The sequence below is a fragment of the Neoarius graeffei genome, chromosome 2 (assembly GCF_027579695.1).
Source record: "Neoarius graeffei isolate fNeoGra1 chromosome 2, fNeoGra1.pri, whole genome shotgun sequence".
Classification (NCBI taxonomy): domain Eukaryota; kingdom Metazoa; phylum Chordata; class Actinopteri; order Siluriformes; family Ariidae; genus Neoarius; species Neoarius graeffei.
Window position 1 is genome coordinate 112,853,567 of NC_083570.1, and position 19,584 is coordinate 112,873,150.

The 19,584-nt window shown below is 42.7% G+C and overlaps 1 protein-coding gene across 1 annotated transcript in view; it reads left to right on the forward strand.

Annotated features, from left to right (window-relative positions):
* col22a1 (collagen, type XXII, alpha 1) overlaps nt 1–19,584 on the forward strand; it is a 174,953-nt gene that overhangs the window by 120,572 nt on the left and 34,797 nt on the right. Inside the window, exons 27-37 of the mRNA XM_060911490.1 lie at nt 752–805; nt 948–992; nt 1,934–1,996; nt 2,116–2,169; nt 2,787–2,828; nt 5,719–5,751; nt 14,966–15,019; nt 17,738–17,791; nt 18,031–18,084; nt 19,125–19,178; nt 19,370–19,423. Coding sequence (XP_060767473.1) covers nt 752–805; nt 948–992; nt 1,934–1,996; nt 2,116–2,169; nt 2,787–2,828; nt 5,719–5,751; nt 14,966–15,019; nt 17,738–17,791; nt 18,031–18,084; nt 19,125–19,178; nt 19,370–19,423 — 561 coding nt within the window. The remainder of the gene's footprint in view (nt 1–751; nt 806–947; nt 993–1,933; nt 1,997–2,115; nt 2,170–2,786; nt 2,829–5,718; nt 5,752–14,965; nt 15,020–17,737; nt 17,792–18,030; nt 18,085–19,124; nt 19,179–19,369; nt 19,424–19,584) is intronic.

Genomic DNA, 19,584 nt, shown 5'->3' on the forward strand with positions numbered 1-19,584 from the left:
AGAGCTCACATGCAGTCAGATACTGTAGCTATAGAACTAACCAGTGCACTCTGTGTAGCATGAGAAGGTCACTGACATGTAGCATTGTACATCAAGAGAAAAAGAGACCTTCCACATTTCGTATCGAGGACACTGAAGGTCTCAATAAAAAACCTAAAGAGTGAAATCTTTGGAAAGGTAATAAAGTAAGAGTTCAGCTCTTTAAATTCAATAATAATAATAATAATAATAATAATAATAACAAAAGTTTCAGTTAATGTTCAACATCAGAATGGGAAAAACTGTGATCTCAAAGTGTGACTTTCTTTCACTGTGGCATGGGTGTTGGTCTGAGCCAGATGAGTATTTCTGGTTTGAGTATTTCAGAAGCTGCTGATCTCCTGGGGTTTTCACACACAGCAGTCTCTAGAGTTTACACAGAATGGTGCGGAGAACAAAAAACATTCATAGAGTGAGTGAGGGACAGTTCTGTGGGTGGACAACAAACACCTTGTTGATAAGAGAGGTCAGAAGAAAATGGCCAGATTCAGGGTGGTTCGAGCATTTTTTTTTTTTTTTGCCAGGAAGGAACTCATATCACTCTTTACAACCGTGGTGAGCAGAAAAGCATCTCAGCATGCAACAGCAGAAAGAAGAACACATTGGGTTCCACTCCTGCAACCAAGAACAGGGATCTTAGAATCAACCACAACAACTTCCTATTAAAGTGGCCAGTGAGTGTGTACATAAATGTCATTTTTTTCCCCCTCAGGGACCCAGAGGTGAACCGGGGCTGGATGGCTTCCCTGGAAAACCTGGTCCAAAGGTGATTCCACTTCCTGTCTGAGCTTCTGTTTAAGCATGACGTTATCACCCATGCATGGAGATTAAAGTTATAATCATCATGGTAGAAAGCGTGTCTCAGATTGGTTAATGATCATTACTGATAATACGGATGTGTGACTCAGGGAGATGACGGACCTCCGGGACCCAGAGGACCACCAGGAGAACGGGTGAGTGCTCACTGACAACAAGAACCATCTGAAACACAACACCAAGAACCACGATGATGAAATGTCTGAATCTCTCTCTCTCTCTCTCTCTCTCTCTCTCTCTCTCTCTCTCACTGTCTCTCATTTCTGTCTCTCGCTGTCTCTGTCTCTCTCTGTCTGTCTGTCTGTCTCTCTCTCTCTGCCCCTTGCTGTCTCTCTTTTCTCTCTCTCTGTCCCTCTCTGTCTCTCTCTCGTGCTCACTCTCTCTTTCTCTGTCTCTGTCCCTCTCTCAATCTGTCTGTTTGTCTCTGTCCCCCTCTCTCTTTCGCTGTCTGTCGCTCTCTGTCACTCTCTTTCTCTCTCTCTCTCTGTGTCTCTGTCTCTCTCTCGCTGTCTCTCTTTTCTGTTTCTCTCTCCCTCTCTCTCGCTGTCTGTCCCTCTCTGTCTCTTTCTCTCTCTCTTTCTATGTCTCTCTCTGTTTCTCTCTCTCTCTTGCTGTCTGTCTGTGTGTGTGTCTCTCTCTGTCTGTCCCTCTGTCTCTCTCTCTGTCTATCTTGCTGTCTGTCCCGCTCTGTCTCTCTCTCTGCCCCCTTGCTGTCTCTCTTTTCTCTCTCTCTCTCTGTCCCTCTGTCTCTCTCTCTCTCATGCTCACTCTCTCTTTCTCTGTCTCTGTCCCTCTCTCAATCTGTCTGTTTGTCTCTGTCTCTCTCTCTCTCGCTGTCTGTCACTCTATCTTTGTCACTCTTTCTCTCTCTCTGTCCCCCCTCTCTCTCTCACTGTCTATCATTCTCTCTTTGTCACTCTCTTTCTCTCTGTGTCTCTGTCTCTCTCTCTCTCTCTCTCTCTCTCTCTCGCTGTCTCTCTTTTCTGTCTCTCTCTCTCCCTCTCTCTCACTGTCTCTCTCTCTCTCTCTGTCTCTCTCTCTCTCTCTCTCTCTCTCTCTCTCTCTCTCCCTCCATCAGGGTGAGGCAGGTCTTCCTGGTGAGGCTGGTGTAATGGGGCCGAGAGGAGAAAGAGGGCTGCAGGTAGAGTCCAGATTAAACACGCACCCTTTAAGATGTGTTGTAAATGTGATGATCACTGTCAGGACGTGTCAGATGGACTGTAGTCTTCATGTGTGTTCCTGTCTCGGTGTCCACTGCAGGGTGAAAGAGGAAAAGATGGAAACACCGGCCCAAAAGGGGAAAAAGGAGACAAGGTGAGGTGCTGGATTTATCTTTACTGATATAAAGTCTTACTGAAATGTCTGAGTCCTGCCATGAGCTACTTGTACTTCAGCACTTATCTCAGTCAGCCATCCTGGTGCCCTGTGTCTGGTCGGAGTTTTATCGCCCCACTCCTGTGAAGGACGGCCCCATGAGGACAGTTGAGGGTTACACCTGTTAAAACTGTTAATATTATAGTCAGGCTGTCTGTTGTTGCCCAAATGAGGATGGGTTCCCTTTTGAGTCTGGTTCCTCTCGAGGTTTCTTCCTCATGTCGTCTGAGGGAGTTTTTCCTTGCCACCGTCGCCACAGGCTTGCTCATTGGGGATAGATTAGGGATAAAATTAGCTCATGTTTTAAGTCGTTCAAATTCTGTAAAGCTGCTTTGCGACAATGTTTATTGTTAAAAGCGCTGTACAAATAAACTTGATTTGATTGATTTGATTTGATTTGATCGTTGTGTCAGTACTGTTTGTCTGGATTAAATAACACACTGCTAATAAAGCATTTAGCAACAGGATAGAATTAGAGTGGAGTCAAAGCTCACACAGGTGATGATGGTTTAATCTGTGAAAACAGGCCGAACTGATTATTTCTCTGGATCTTACAGGGTGAAGTTGGAGCCAGAGGACCTCCAGGAACCCCAGGAGATGTGAGTGGAGAGAGAGAGTAGAATAAGATAGATAATAGAATATATATTAGAAAATATATTAGAATAGAACAAAAATCTGTACCTTATGGGTCCATGTGGCTACTGCTTAGAAATAAAATAGTTTTCTGATTCCATGTCCATACAGTAAATATCACCTATATAGGTATATAGGATATTTAATAACCATATATACGTTATTAATTATACTCGCCTCATCTCTCGCAAGCATCACCAAGCTGTGAGCAGCATCAGGGCTTGGAGTGTTTTGTTCACTGTGTTTTGTTCAAAATACAGAGCTGTGAACTAGATCTATTTTCAAAGTAGTAAGAAAACACTTGTTCATGAATTGTCTTAGAAGCATTATTTAGTACTAATGAGCACCTTTTGTTTCACAAGTGTAGTGTAAAGACTTTAAAATAAAAAAGCAAATAACAGAAGTTTGACCCATTATACGTTTCACTTTTACTCACAGAATTTTCACATTTTCCATTAATAATCCCCCGAAAGGTCTCAATAATCCCCCAAAAGGTCTCAATAATCCCCCAAAAGGTCTCAATTATCCCCCGCAAGGGCTCAGTTATTCCCAGAAAGGGCTCAATAATCCCTGGAAAGGGCTCAATTCTTCCCAGAATGGGCTCAATAATCCCTCAAAAGGTCTCAATTATCCCCAAAGGGGCTCAATAATCCCCCGAAAGGGCTCAATAATCCCTCAAAAGGACTCAATAATTCCCCAAAAGGATTCAATAATCCCTTTGAAAGGACTCAGTAATCCCTTTGAAAGGGCTCAATAATCCCCGGCAAGGGCTCAGTAATCCCCCAAAAGGGCTCAGTAATCCCACAAAAGGGATCAGTTATTCCCAGAAATGGCTCAATAATCCCTCAAAAGGTCTCAAGTACCCCCCACAAGGACTCAATAATTCCCCAAAAGGCCTCAGTTATCCCTGGAAGGGCTCAGTAATCCCCCAAAATGGCTCAGTAATCCCCAAAAGGGCTCAATAATCCCTCAAAAGGGCTCCATTATTCCCAGAAAGGGCTCAATAATCCCCCAAAAGGGCTCAGTAATCCATTCGAAAGGGCTCAGTAATCCCTTCGCAAGGGCTCAATTATCCCCGCAAGGGCTCAGTTATTCCCAGAAAGGGCTCAATAATCCCCCAAAAGGGCTCAATACTCCCTCGATAGGGCTCAATTATCCCCAAAGGGGCTCAATAATCCCCTGAAAGAGCTCAATAATCCATCAAAAGGACTCAATAATTCCCTCGAAAGGGCTCAATTATCCTCCGAAAAGCCTCAATTATCCCCCGAAAGGGCTCAGTAATCCCTTTGAAAGGGCTCAATAATTCCCCGAAAGGGCTCAGTAATCCCTTTGAAAGGGCTCAGTAATCCCTTTGAAATGGCTCAGTAATCCCCCCAAATGGCTCAGTAACCCCCCGAAAGGGCTCAATAATCCCTCAAAAGGGCTCAATAATCCCTCAAAAGGGCTCAATAATCCCCCAAAAGGCCTCAATTATCCCCAGAAAGGCCTCAATTACTCCCCAAAAGGGCTCAGCAATCCCTTTAAAAGGGCTCAGTAATCCCCCAAAAGGGCTCAATAATCCCTCAAAATGGATCAGTTATTCCCAGAAAGGGCTCAGTAATCCCTTTGAAAGGGCTCAGTAATCCCTTTGAAAGGGCTCAGTAATCCCTTTGAAAGGGCTCAGTAATCCCCCAAAATGGCTCAGTAGCCCCCCGAAAGGGCTCAATAATCCCTCAAAAGGGCTCAATTATTCCCAGAATGTGCTCAATAATCCCCTAGAAGGGCTCAATAATCCCTCAAAAGGGCCCAATAATCCCTCAAAAGGGCTCAATAATCCCCCGAAAGGCCTCAATTATCCCCCAAAAGGCCTCAATTATCCCCCAAAAGGGCTCAGCAATCCCTTTAAAAGGGCTCAGTAATCCCCCAAAAGGGCTCAATTATTCCCAGAAAGGTCTCAATAATCCCTCAAAAGGGCTCAATAATCCCCAAAAGGGCTCAATAATCCCCAAAAAGGGCTCAATAATCTCCCTGAAAAGGGCTCAATAATCTCCCTGAAAAGGCTCAATAATCCCCCGAAAGGGCTCAATAATCCCTTGAAAGGGCTCAATATTCCCCTGAAGGAGCTGATTTATTCCCATATGATACTTTTGTAATTGCAAACCGAGCAGATCGTTCAAAAGATTCCAACTTTCTCTACACTGCCTTTCGTTTGACCTTTCAGATGGACCAAACAATAGCTGTGATAATCAAAAGGTAAATTTTCTTAAAATAAACATCACTTGCTTGATATCGAATCAATCGCCTTGGCGAACCACAAGGTGAATTTCGTTTATCTTTTTATCTGCCTATTATCTTCAGATACTATGAAGTTACACTGTAACTAGGTCTCTCTTATTTCGTTTCTGGTTCTGATTGGCTCCGAAGTTTATCAAGAAGTAGAACGGGTCATCGAACTTGATCAGGAGAAGTGCTGACTGGTTACCAAGTTTCACTATTCTTACACGCGTTCTTACATTTTTACAACATGATGACATCGTGGCTCCGCCTCTGAGGCAGTAGCCACAAAAACACAGTAAAATACAACAGATAGTAAATTCGAATAGGGTAAGACGGATAACAGAATGGAATGAAACAAAAATATAATATAACTGAAAAAAATAAGGAATAAAAGAACAGAATAAAAACAATTAAATACAACATAGAGATAACAGAATAGAATACATGCTCAGATCGATGAGAGATACTGTACATCACATACAAACTGTTCTGTTTATTTAAAAAAAATACAGTGAATATATTTGTGATACACTACATTATTGTTCTCTCTGTGTGTGTGTGTGTGTGTGTGTGTGTGTGTGTCTGTGTGTCTGTGTGTAGGTTGCCAGTGTGATTCCTGAGCCTGGAGAACCAGTATGTAATCCCATCCATCACTCTCTCTCTCTCACGCGCTCTCTCTCTCTCTCTCTCTCTCACTCACACACACACACACACACACACACACACACACACACACACACACACACTTGATTTCCTTCCCTGATCCAGATGTTCCTTCAGTCTGCTGGTTACAGTGACTCTTGAACATGTAACAGGCTTTAATGTTATTACATCATAAACAAGAGCCAATCACAGTCCAGTATGCTAATACAAGGAGTGTTAACATTTGCATATTGAGGTATTTCACCTGACATCACAGGGTCACGTGATGCCCCAGTGTCCGCCATTTTGAAGGTCAAGCTAGCTAATGTCAACAACATAGTAGCTGGTATGTTACTGTAGCAATGTTTACGTTCAGTCATTTGGATGACTGTTAAAACCTTTCAGTCTCAAGTTTTTCCTTTACTGTATTTACTAGTTTACTGTAATTATGATCCGGCAGCTATTTACACCGGATCCAGTGTAAATAGCTGCCGGAGCGCGCTCCGGCTTGCTCCCCCTCAAATTAAGCAGCGCGCTCTGGCTTGCTCCCGGAGTGCTCCGGCCGAGGTTCCGGAGCGCGCTCCGGCTTGCTCCCCTTCAAATTAAGCAGCGCGCTCCCCGGGAGCAAGCCGGAGCGCGCTGCTTAATTTGAGGGGGAGCAAGCCGGAACGCGCTCCGGCAGCTATTTACACTGGATCCGGTGTAAATAGCTGCCGGATCATAATTACAGTAAACTAGTAAATACAGTAAAGGAAAAACTTGAGACTGAAAGGTTTTAACAGTCATCCAAATGACTGAACGTAAACATTGCTACAGTAACATACCAGCTACTATGTTGTTGACATTAGCTAGTGCTAACAGCTAGCTGCTAGTGCACTGCTACAACACAGACACCGACCCTAATAATACAGTTCTTGGTCATTGCCTGGTAACAGCAAATTTATAACGGGCCATGTCTCAACAGACTAAGAAGTTATTTCAATGACATTTAATAACATTTTGTTTATCCTGAGGACCGAAAGTAAATGAAAATGTGAACAAACCTTAGCTGTAATCAGATGGCGACCACCGGCTCCAGGGACGACCCGCTGATGTAGGCATGTTACCCAGCCTGACACAAAATATTTGTAGGCATCCAAACTCTTATACGCTTTCAGATCAATACCTGTGTATGGCGATGGGTTTTTAATGACATACAGTGGTGCTTGAAAGTTTGTGAACCCTTTAGAATTTTCTATATTTCTGCATAAATATGACCTAAAACATCATCAGATTTTCACACAAGTCCTAAAAGTAGATAAAGAGAACCCAGTTAAACAAATGAAACAAAAATATTATACTTGGTCATTTATTTATTAAGGAAAATGATCCAATATTACTTATCTGTGGGTGGCAAAAGTATGTGAACCTTTGCTTTCAGTATCTGGTGTGACCCCCTTGTGCAGCAATAACTGCAACTAAACGTTTGCGGTAACTGTTGATCAGTCCTGCACACCGGCTTGGAGGAATTTTAGCCCATTCCTCCGTACAGAACAGCTTCAACTCTGGGATGTTGGTGGGTTTCCTCACATGAACTGCTCACTTCAGGTCCTTCCACAACATTTCGATTGGATTAAGGTCAGGACTTTGACTTGGCCATTCCAAAACATTAACTTTATTCTTCTTTAACCATTCTTTGGTAGAACGACTTGTGTACTTAGGGTTGTTGTCTTGCTGCATGACCCACCTTCTCTTGAGATTCAGTTCATGGACAGATGTCCTGACATTTTCCTTTAGAATTCGCTGGTATAATTCAGAATTCATTGTTCCATCAATGATGGCAAGCCATCCTGGCCCAGATGCAGCAAAACAGGCCCAAACCATGATACCACCACCACCATGTTTCACAGATGGGATAAGGTTCTTATGCTGGAATGCAGTGTTTTCCTTTCTCCAAACATAACGCTTCTCATTTAAACCAAAAAGTTCTATTTTGGTCTCATCCATCCACAAAATATTTTTCCAATAGCCTTCTGGCTTGTCCACGTGATCTTTAGCAAACTGCAGATGAGCCACAATGTTCTTTTTGGAGAGCAGTGGCTTTCTCCTTGCAACCCTGCCATGCACACCATTGTTGTTCAGTGTTCTCTTGATGGTGGACTCATGAACATTAACATTAGCCAATGTGAGAGAGGCCTTCAGTTGCTTAGAAGTTACCCTGGGGTCCTTTGTGACCTCGCCGACTATTACACGCCTTGCTCTTGGAGTGATCTTTGTTGGTCGACCACTCCTGGGGAGGGTAACAATGGTCTTGAATTTCCTCCATTTGTACACAATCTGTCTGACTGTGGATTGGTGGAGTCCAAACTCTTTAGAGATGGTTTTGTAACCTTTTCCAGCCTGATGAGCATCAATAATGCTTTTTCTGAGGTCCTCAGAAATCTCCTTTGTTCGTGGCATGATACACTTCCACAAACATGTGTTGTGAAGATCAGACTTTGATAGATCCCTGTTCTTTAAATAAAACAGGGTGCCCACTCACACCTGATTGTCATCCCATTGATTGAAAACACCTGACTCGAATTTCACCTTCAAATTAACTGCTAATCCTAGAGGTTCACATACTTTTGCCACTCACAGATATGTAATATTGGATCATTTTCCTCAATAAATAAATGAGCAAGTATAATATTTTTGTCTCATTTGTTTAACTGGGTTCTCTTTATCTACTTTTAGGACTTGTGTGAAAATCTGATGATGTTTTAGGTCATATTTATGCAGAAATATCGAAAATTCTAAAGGGTTCACAAACTTTCAAGCACCACTGTAGGTATACAGATCATGTGGGCCAAAGTCAGGTAAAGACGAGGGCTTCGTGTACTTCCGTACGTCAGTGAACAATCCTGGTGGAAGCAGGTAAACGTCGTTCTCTAAGCCTGCTAACCTCAATTTTTGCAAATACCTCTCCCTCTGCTCGCCCTGTAAATGCCCTACGTCGCTGGATAGTGAAGGTGTTTTCTGCATCTCGCTCCTTTTTCTTTTATGTTTTTCGTTTGTCGCCTTCATCGCATTCAAACTGATTCGAGCCATGACGTCCAAAATGACAGCCTAACGATGCATCACATGACTTGGTCACGTGGGTGAAAAACCTCAATTCATAGAATCTGAATCTGAATTTTTTGATGAGGGTAAAACTGTAGGTGGTTCTGTTCTCTCGGGAAGGACCAAGAGTTTTACCTCAGGGGGAGTTCCTGGAGGTCATAAGTCGAACTTTGCAAAAATAAATAAATAAATAAAAATAAAAAAAACCCAGACATTTCCTTGTCCAATGAGGGTCTAGATTGAACATTTTGTAAGCTAAGGAACTCTTTATATACAGCACCCTCCACAATTATTGGCACCCCTGGTTAAGATGTGCTAAACACCTTAAAATAAATTCAATTGTTATTGCAGAAGCATAATCTCACACTGAAAATTGTAGAAAAATGTAACCCTTAACTCAAGTGAATTTAAAAAAAAATCCCTGACTAAGAAATAATAATTTTTCATAAAATCACCTGTTCCACAATTATTGGCAGCCATAACAATTCCTAGAAAATAATTGCAATTGAAGCATTTCTGTCAGTCATTTCTACTGTAGTTTATAAAGTTGATCAGAGTATCTAGGAACCTTTAATTAGTAATTCATCACATCCTGTTTCCCTGGGGTATAAATATGATGTGACACAGAGGCCTATTTCTCTTATCCACTCTTCAACATGGGAAAGACAAGCGAACACACCATTCAAGTAAGGCAGATGTGTGTCGACCTTCATAAGTCAGGCAACGGCTACAAGAAAATAGCCACTCACCTACACCTGCCCATATCTACAGTCAGAGGAATCATCAAGGAGTTTAAAACAACTGGAACAGTGGCAAACAAGCCTGGACGAGGATGCAAGTTTATCTTGCCACCACGCACAGTGAGGAGGATGGTAAGAGAAGTAAAAAGTTCTCCAAAGCTCACTGTTAGAGAATTGCATAAAAGAGTAGCATCTTGGGGTCACAAAGTCTCCATAGCAACCATCAGGCGCTATCTACATGCCAACAAGCTGTTTGGGAGGCATGCACGGAAAAAGCTTTTTCTCACTTACAAGCATAAACGCAAATGTCTGGAGTTCGCTAAGCGGTACTGGGACTTCAACTGGGACCGTGTGCTTTGGTCAGATGAGACCTAGATCGAGCTTTTTGGCAACAAACACTCTAATACATCACAAAAGATGAGTATGCGGAAAAGCACCTCATGCCCACTGTGAAGTACGGGGGAGGATCGGTGATGCTGTGGGCCTGTTTCTCTTCCAAAGGCCCCGGGAACCTTGTTAGGGTGCATAACATCATGAACGCTTTGAAATACCAGGACATTTTAAATCAAAATCTGGTGGCCTCTGCCCGAAAGCTGAAGATGGGTCGTCACTGGGTCTTTCAGCAAGATAATGACCCTAAACATGTGGCCAAATCTACACAAAAACGGTAGCCTAGTAAACTAGACCCACCTGCCTAGCGGCCAAAAATATTTTTTTGTCTGCGAGTGGGTCTAGCCTCACACCATATAAACAAAAACACCCCGGGCATCAAATCGTGCCCGCCAATCACAACGCAAGGTTTTTGTTTGGATTCTTTGGGCGGGCTTTTGCAGGAGTGACAAGGCTGCGCGACGCTGGAGAAAGCACAACAGGAAAGATGGCTACGGCTAGTGAACAGCGCTCGTTTGACTCCGCTTTGGAATCAGTTTTAGAAGAATTAGACTTGGAGTTTTCGTTGAAACATGAGCAGGAAGAGGCTCTCCGCTCATTCCTTTTCAAGAAGGACGTTTTCGCTGTTTTGCCGACCGGCTATGGCAAAAGTCTGATCTACCAGCTGGCTCCGCTCGTAGCCAAAAGGATGGGGCTAGTTTGTGCAGTACGTAGAACTAATAAACAGCTTTGAAACATTACTTTTTGATTGTTTCTTATTTTCCCGTTATTTTAAATTTAAGGGAAATTATTTCACCAAACACCACTAAATAAAAACTCTCAAAAACAGTTTAAGCAAACCCTTGAAAAACACTTGGAAAAAAATGTGTATGTGGTACAGACTCCAAACTTGTGGTCATTATCTCCAAACTTCTTAATATCTAGAACCTGTTTATTAATTAATACGCATTTTGAAAAATTATTTATTTCAAGGCCTCCCGCACTGCTTTCTGTCGCTCTGACTACGTCACAGTCACTGTTGCACTGATTGGTCAGAGCGTTGGCCTATACGCACAGAGACAGTTTGAAAGACAGCGGTTTGTTCCTCCTACCTGCTTCGGAAATGTCTACGGATCGAGGCCAGACTAAATATTCACATTTAGTCTGGCTTGCCAGGCTACAAAAACGGTTCACCAGACACAAAATCAAGCTCCTCCCATGGCCATCTCAGTCCCCAGACCTCAACCCAATTGAAAACCTGTGGGGTGAGCTGAAGAGGAGAGCGCATAGGAGAGGACCCAGGACTCTGGACGATTTAGAGAGATTGTGCAAAGAGGAATGGTTGAATATCCCTCTCTCTGTATTCTCCCATCTTGTGAAATGTTATAGGAGAATATTAAGTGCTGTCTTGTTGGCAAAAGGGAGTTGTACACAGTATTAACATCAGGGGTGCCAATAATTGTGGCACACATGATTTCATGTAAAATAATTATTTCTTAATGTGGGATTTTTTTTCCCACTGAATAAATTCACTTGAATTAAAGGTTGGATTTGTCTCTTTTTTTGCATTGTTGTCCTATATTAAAAAAAATATAAATAAATTTATTAGAAGCCTAAGAACGGGGTGCCAATAACTGTGGAGGGTGCTGTGTGCGTATATATATGAGTAATTATTTATTACTCTTTTATTCCCTCCAGAATTCAAATTATTGCACATTTATTTTTGTTTTAGTACCTTGAACCTGTCAGATGTTAAGCAATTCGGTATATTTGCACCTGCTTCACTTTTTGAAAAAAGCTTCTTCAGCAGTTCTTTGAGGCTTTATTGGATAATTAAGTGTTCTTTCAGCTTTATTTGGAACACTTTCTAGAAGATAAATACTCACTCATATGGCTTGATGTCAAACCTTTCAGTGTTCCACCAGAGGGACAGTTCAAGAACTGTTAAAGGTTCTACGGTTGTATGGTTCTCCTTTGAACCTTTAAGGGTTCTCCAGAGGGATAATCAAAGAAGCATTATGTGTTCTGTATATTTGTGAGACTACAGAAGCTTTACAGTCATCCAGAAATCCATATTCTAGTACAACCCCGATTCCAAAAAAGTTGGGACAAAGTACAAATTGTAAATAAAAACGGAATGCAATGATGTGGAAGTTTCAAAATTCCATATTTTATTCAGAATAGAACATAGATGACATATCAAATGTTTAAACTGAGAAAATGTATCATTTAAAGAGAAAAATTAGGTGATTTTAAATTTCATGACAACAACACATCTAAAAAAAGTTGGGACAAGGCCATGTTTACCACTGTGAGACATCCCCTTTTCTCTTTACAACAGTCTGTAAACGTCTGGGGACTGAGGAGACAAGTTGCTCAAGTTTAGGGAGAGGAATGTTAACCCATTCTTGTCTAATGTAGGATTCTAGTTACTCAACTGTCAGGTCTTTTTTGTCGTATCTTCCATTTTATGACGCGCCAAATGTTTTGTATGGGTGAAAGATCTGGACTGCAGGCTGGCCAGTTCAGTACCCGGACCCTTCTTCTACGCAGCCATGATGCTGTAATTGATGCCGTATGTGGTTTGGCATTGTCATGTTGGAAAATGCAAGGTCTTCCCTGAAAGAGACGTCGTCTGGATGGGAGCATATGTTGCTCTAGAACCTGGATATACCTTTCAGCATTGATGGTGTCTTTCCGGATGTGTAAGCTGCCCATGCGACATGCACTTATGCAACCCCATACCATCAGAGATGCAGGCTTCTGAACTGAGCGCTGATAATAACTCGGGTCGTCCTTCTCCTCTTTAGTCCGAATGACACAGCGTCCCTGATTTCCATAAAGAACTTCAAATTTTGATTCGTCTGACCACAGAACAGTTTTCCACTTTGCCACAGTCCATTTTAAATGAGCCTTGGCCCAGAGAAGACGTCTGCGCTTCTGGATCATGTTTAGATACGGCTTCTTCTTTGAACTATAGAGTTTTAGCTGGCAACGGCAGATGGCACGGTGAATTGCATTCACAGGTAACGTTCTCTGGAAATATTCCTGAGCCCATTTTGTGATTTCCAATACAGAAGCATGCCTGTATGTGATGCAGTGCCGTCTAAGGGCCCGAAGATCACAGGCACCCAGTATGGTTTTCCAGCCTTGACCCTTACGCACAGAGATTCTTCCAGATTCTCTGAATCTTTTGATGATATTATGCACTGTAGATGATGATATGTTCAAACTCTCTGCAATTTTACACTGTCGAACTCCTTTCTGATATTGCTCCACTATTTGTCGGCGCAGAATTAGGGGGATTGGTGATCCTCTTCCCATCTTTACTTCTGAGAGCCGCTGCCACTCCAAGATGCTCTTTTTATACCCAGTCATGTTAATGACCTATTGCCAATTGACCTAATGAGTTGCAATTTGGTCCTCCAGCTGTTCCTTTTTTGTACCTTTAACTTTTCCAGCCTCTTATTGCCCCTGTCCCAACTTTTTTGAGATGTGTTGCTGTCATGAAATTTCAAATGAGCCAATATTCGGCACAAAATTTCAAAATGTCTCACTTTCGACATTTGATATGTTGTCTATGTTCTATTGTGAATACAATATCAGTTTTTGAGATTTGTAAATTATTGCATTCCGTTTTTATTTACAATTTGTACAACATGGCCTTGTCCCAACTTTTTGGAGATGTGGTGTTGTCATGAAATTTAAAATCACCTAATTTTTCTCTTTAAATGATACATTTTCTCAGTTTAAACATTTGATATGTCATCTATGTTCTATTCTGAATAAAATATGGAATTTTGAAACTTCCACATCATTGCATTCCGTTTTTATTTACAATTTGTACTTTGTCCCAACTTTTTTGGAATCAGGGTTGTAGAAAAGACTTGCTTCAAGATTCAAGATTAACTTTATTGTCTCACAAAGTGAGGCTACATCCACATGACAACGGCAACGAGATTTTATTAAAAAAAAATTGCGTCCACATGGGCAACGGATCAGTAAAATATCAAGTTCATATGGCAACGCAACGCTTGCTGAAAACGATGCAATACACATGCCACACCTCTACGTGCGCTGTAAGACGGTCCCATCGGAGACACCAGAACAATAGAAGAAGTAGGACGCATGCGCATAAACCCCTTCCTCTACCCGGCGTGAAGCACTCACAGGAACAAACACACAACAACAAGAAGAAGATGGCTGCGACTACGCGAGGAAATCGTGCCTTCTGTGTGTACAAATTAGTTTTATTAGTGTGCATAGTTTTATATAATTTAATTTTCTTATTGTGTGAACATTTTGAAAAGCATTTTTATATAATTTATATAACTTTTTATATTGTGTGTGAACATTTTGAAAAGCAGTCATCCAAAAAAAAAAAGAAATTCAAGAAATGGTTCAGTTACTTGTTTATTTAAAAGAAAAGCTGTATACAAAAGTGAATGCAATGCAGTGGTTCATACAAAACAGCGAGAGTGCTGCTTGTTCTAGTCATGTGGTTGTGACGTCATCGTAAACAAATCCGTTCTACTCATCCAGACGACTTCGCAACGGCGCCATTGCCAGATTTTTCCACTCTGGAACCCGTTCTCGTTTTGGGGCACCCAAAACGCCGGTGCCGTGTGGACGCCAGGCCGAAACGATAAACAATTTTATCAGATTCACCTGAATCCGTTGCCGTGTGGACAGCCTCTGAGAAATTTGTTCTGGGCCATTCGCCCATGCTGCAGCCACAACACAGAACATACAATACAACACAATAACAAACATGCAATAGATATGCGCATCCATATCATACAAGGTGCCTAAAAGTGCAAGAAACCTTGTGATATCGTTTCATTTGCATATCAGACTGTGACTGGCTTTCTGAATGTCTTTCTCTGTCCAATCACTTTCTCTTCTACGTCTGACTCATTTATTACTGAATCCATAAAAATGGTGTCTTTAAGACAAGCTTTGGAGCGAAACCTTTCTTTGCGTATCATATACAGATGTTTTAAACTCTCTTGTAGGGGCAACCTGGAGAGAAAGGTGAGAAAGGAGAACAGGGAAAACAAGGAGATGTGGTAAGTGTCTGGATTCTGGATTCTGATTGGTCAGAAGGGGTTGATTAATTTTCTTGGATTGTCATTAGCACTGTACGTTACAGTGGAGAAGCTCTGCTATTGGAATATTGTTTTATTAAAGATTAGATGAACACATGGATGCACTCCTATATGATATGACCTGTTGAATCTCTTATATAGTGGTCTTTGTGGGTTTTTTTTGTGTCAATATTTCAGACAGTTAGCAAACGCTAGGATTTAAATAATTTGTACATGTATTTTACAAAAAAGTGTATTGAACTGGATTGGCCACTAGAGGGCAGCAGAGACATGGTAAAGTCTGAATACATAGCGTAAAACAAATGAAGTCGAACTGTGCCTGTCAGAAGGAGGTGTGACACACTGTAGCTGGCAGCCATGATGGAGGCGTGGCCTCTGTACCTTTCAGTGTCAATGAATGATTCATAACCTCTGCATATGTCAGTTACACTGAAGAAGGTGTGGCATCTGTATCTATCATTTACATTGAAGGAGGCATGACCTATGTACCTGTCAGTTACATTGAAAGAGGTGTGGCCTCTGTACCTGTCATTAGCACTGAAAGAGGTGTGGCCTCTGTACCTGTCATTAGCACTGAAAGAGGTGTGGCCTCTGTACCTGTCATTAGCACTGAAGGAGGTGTGGCCTCTGTACCTGTCATTCGCACTGAAGGAGGTGTGGTGTGGCCTGTGTACCTGTCAGTCACATTGAAGGAGGTGTGGCCTGTGTACCTGTCATTAGCACTGAAGGAGGTTTGGCCTGTGTACCTGTCAGTGTCACTGAAGGAGGTGTGGCCTGTGTACCTGTCATTAGCACTGTGTACCTGTCAGTGTCACTGAAGGAGGTGTGGCCTGTGTACCTGTCATTAGCACTGAAGGAGGTGTGGCCTGTGTACCTGTCATTAGCACTGAAGGAGGTTTGGCCTGTGTACCTGTCAGTGTCACTGAAGGAGGTTTGGCCTGTGTACCTGTCATTTACACTGAAGGAGGTTTGGCCTGTGTACCTGTCATTTACACTGAAGGAGGTTTGGCCTGTGTACCTGTCAGTGTCACTGAAGGAGGTGTGGCCTGTGTACCTGTCATTAGCACTGAAGGAGGTGTGGCCTGTGTACCTGTCAGTGTCACTGAAGGAGGTGTGGCCTGTGTACCTGTCAGTGTCACTGAAGGAGGTGTGGCCTGTGTACCTGTCATTAGCACTGAAGGAGGTTTGGCCTGTGTACCTGTCAGTGTCACTGAAGGAGGTGTGGCCTGTGTACCTGTCAGTGTCACTGAAGGAGGTGTGGCCTGTGTACCTGTCAGTGTCACTGAAGGAGGTGTGGCCTGTGTACCTGTCAGTGTCACTGAAGGAGGTGTGGCCTCTGTACCTGTCAGTGTCACTGAAGGAGGTGTGGCCTGTGTACCTGTCATTAGCACTGAAGGAGGTTTGGCCTGTGTACCTGTCAGTGTCACTGAAGGAGGTGTGGCCTGTGTACCTGTCATTAGCACTGAAGGAGGTTTGGCCTGTGTACCTGTCATTTACACTGAAGGAGGTTTGGCCTGTGTACCTGTCATTAGCACTGAAGGAGGTTTGGCCTGTGTACCTGTCAGTGTCACTGAAGGAGGTGTGGCCTGTGTACCTGTCAGTGTCACTGAAGGAGGTGTGGCCTGTGTACCTGTCAGTGTCACTGAAGGAGGTGTGGCCTGTGTACCTGTCAGTGTCACTGAAGGAGGTGTGGCCTGTGTACCTGTCAGTGTCACTGAAGGAGGTGTGGCCTGTGTACCTGTCAGTGTCACTGAAGGAGGTGTGACCTGTGTACCTGTCAGTCACATTGAAGGAGGTGCGGCCTCTGTACCTGTCATTTACACTGAAGGAGGTGTGGCCTCTGTACCTGTCATTTACACTGAAGGAGGTGTATCCTGTGTACCTGTCAGTCACACTGAAGGAGGTGTGACCTCTGTACCTGTCAATGAAAGAGGTGTGGCCTCTGTACCCATCAGTCTCAGTGAAGGAGGTGTGGCCTCTCTACCTGTCAGTCTCAGTGAAGGAGGTGTGGCCTCTGTACCCGTCAGTCTCAGTGAAGGAGGTGTGGCCTCTCTACCTGTCAGTCTCAGTGAAGGAGGTGTGGCCTCTGTACCCGTCAGTGTCGGTGAAGGAGGTGTGGCCTCTGTACCCGTCAGTGTCAGTGAAGGAGGTGTGGCCTTTGTCCCTTTTAGTGAGGGAGGTGTGGCCTCTGTACCTGTGGCCACAGTAAATCTGTCTCTTTCCAGCTATTATTCTGTTTATCATTATAGTAAATAATATAAATAATATAAATAAATAAATAAAAACCATGTGATCAAGGCCCATGTTTAGCTCTTTTGTCATTTTATCCATGTTTATAGATAAGTTTGTCTGAAACCGCATCAGTAGGTCTGTTTAATTCCACACAGATTGAAGAGGCGTCATTGCAGGATGAATTACACATTGACATTTAGCACCCCATGCTACACTGGTAGCTATTAGCCTCCATTCCTCCATCGCTGTTAGCTACATTAGCATCAGAGCACTGGTGCGAAACTAAAAAAGAACATTTCACGCCTATTATCTCAGCTGATCGATCACATTTGGGCTAAAAGTGGCACTGTGTCAGTCTGAGCAGTTAGAAGGATGATTTCAAGGAACGCTCTGTGTAAGAGGACCTGGAGTTTTGCTAACATCAGCTTTGATCTCTGATCTGTTCAGGGTCCGAGAGGACTTCCTGGTGAGCAAGGCGTCAGAGGACATCCTGGACCTCCGGTAAGGATGAATCATTGATCATCTGTAGTGTGTTTGGAGCTCAGTGTTTCACGTTATCATCTCATGTTGTGTAAAATGCACATGAGGCAATGCTCCTCTGGTGCTGATGTACGCAAAGATCTACATGTGTTTGTGTAACTGCTAATTATAAATACAGCACGAAATGTACACCGTCGCTCACCGTGAACACAATGTGTCATCACCCTGCTGGAAAATGTCTCTCACATCTGTTTGGACAGGGAGTGAAAGGAGACACAGGATCCAAAGGAGATCCAGGCACTAATGGAGAACCGGTGAGTTTGAGGAATAGCTTTTGTTTTGTATAATGTCATCAAATGTGTCCTGTGTCTTAATTGGGGCATCATCAAAAGTGAGTGCAAAATTCATCACCGTGATGTCATCAAGATGTGCCAATTTATCTTCCATGTGATGTCTCTGAGATTTTCCCTTGAGCTTACACATATGATGTCATAGAAATGTGCCCTTTTTCATTCATGTGTGATGTCATCAAGTCTTCCTTGTGATGTCACTGAAATCTTATGTGATGTCATCAGTACATCCCTTTATGCATTCAGGGGTTCTCTTTGAGATGTTCTTTGTGCTCAACGTGTGATGTCATCAGAATGTCTTGTTCCCTTCACCTTATTTGTGATGTCACTGTCATCTCCCTTTGCTCTTATTTGTGATGTTCCGATGAGATGCGCCTTTGATCTTGCATGTGATGTCATCAAGATGTAACCGTTGAGCTTCAATGTGGTATCCTGCTTAAGATCTCATCCATGTCATGTGTGCCCTTGATCATAAGTGTGATGTCATCACAGTGTTGAGATGTTTTCAACAAGACATCTTCCTGATATATTGTGATTTCAATAAGATGTTATGTGTGATGTCATCAGCATGACATCACTTGAAAATGTCTTTCTCTCCCTGTATAGTGCACTACCTTCTCAAACAAGGAGTGTGATGTCATCAAGAAGGGACAGTTTTCCATTCTTCATCCAGACGTTCCATTCATTTTGCATGTGATGTCATCAAAATGCGTCACACGACTTTGACGCGATTTAATTCATTTTCTGTACACCTTTGAAGAGCACCGCTCATCTTCAGTGCCTTGTCATCAAGCTGTGTGTAATTAAGATGAACCTTTCCATGTCGTAGCATCATCATCATCATCATCATCATGAAGGAATGTTTATCTGTGTGATATGGAGACAGAGATGTATGATGTCACGTGTTGATAGATGTGTGAGGTCATCTAGAAAACCCTTTCATCTTCTGTATATCAATAAGATGCGTCTTTCATCTATTGTGTGATGTGATGTGTACTTTTCAGGGTCCTCCCGGGCTGCCTGGCCCTCAGGGGCAGCGAGGAATACCTGGCAATGTGGTACGTTCAGGCAGATGCTGAGATTTATGCAAATGTTTTAGTGTATGGTTTCAAGATTGGATCTAAACAATATACTGCTGAATTTCTGTATAGCCATCCATTATATAGAACTCTGTGTGTGTGTGTGTGTGTGTGTGTGTGTGTGTGTGTGTGTGTATCAACATCTTCATCATCATGCTTTTGTCCTTCAGGGAGTTCCGGGCAGTATTGGAGTGCCGGGAGTAGCAGGACAGAGAGGAGAAAAGGCAAGATGCACACATTAATTTCTGAATGAATTGATTATTCATTTTGTTTTATTCATTTTTACATTAATAGTAATAACATTTAAGTGTGAGGCAGCAGAGATGGCTGCAGTCACAGGTAAAACACTTTACTTAAAAAAAAAAATAAAAAACTGACTGACAAA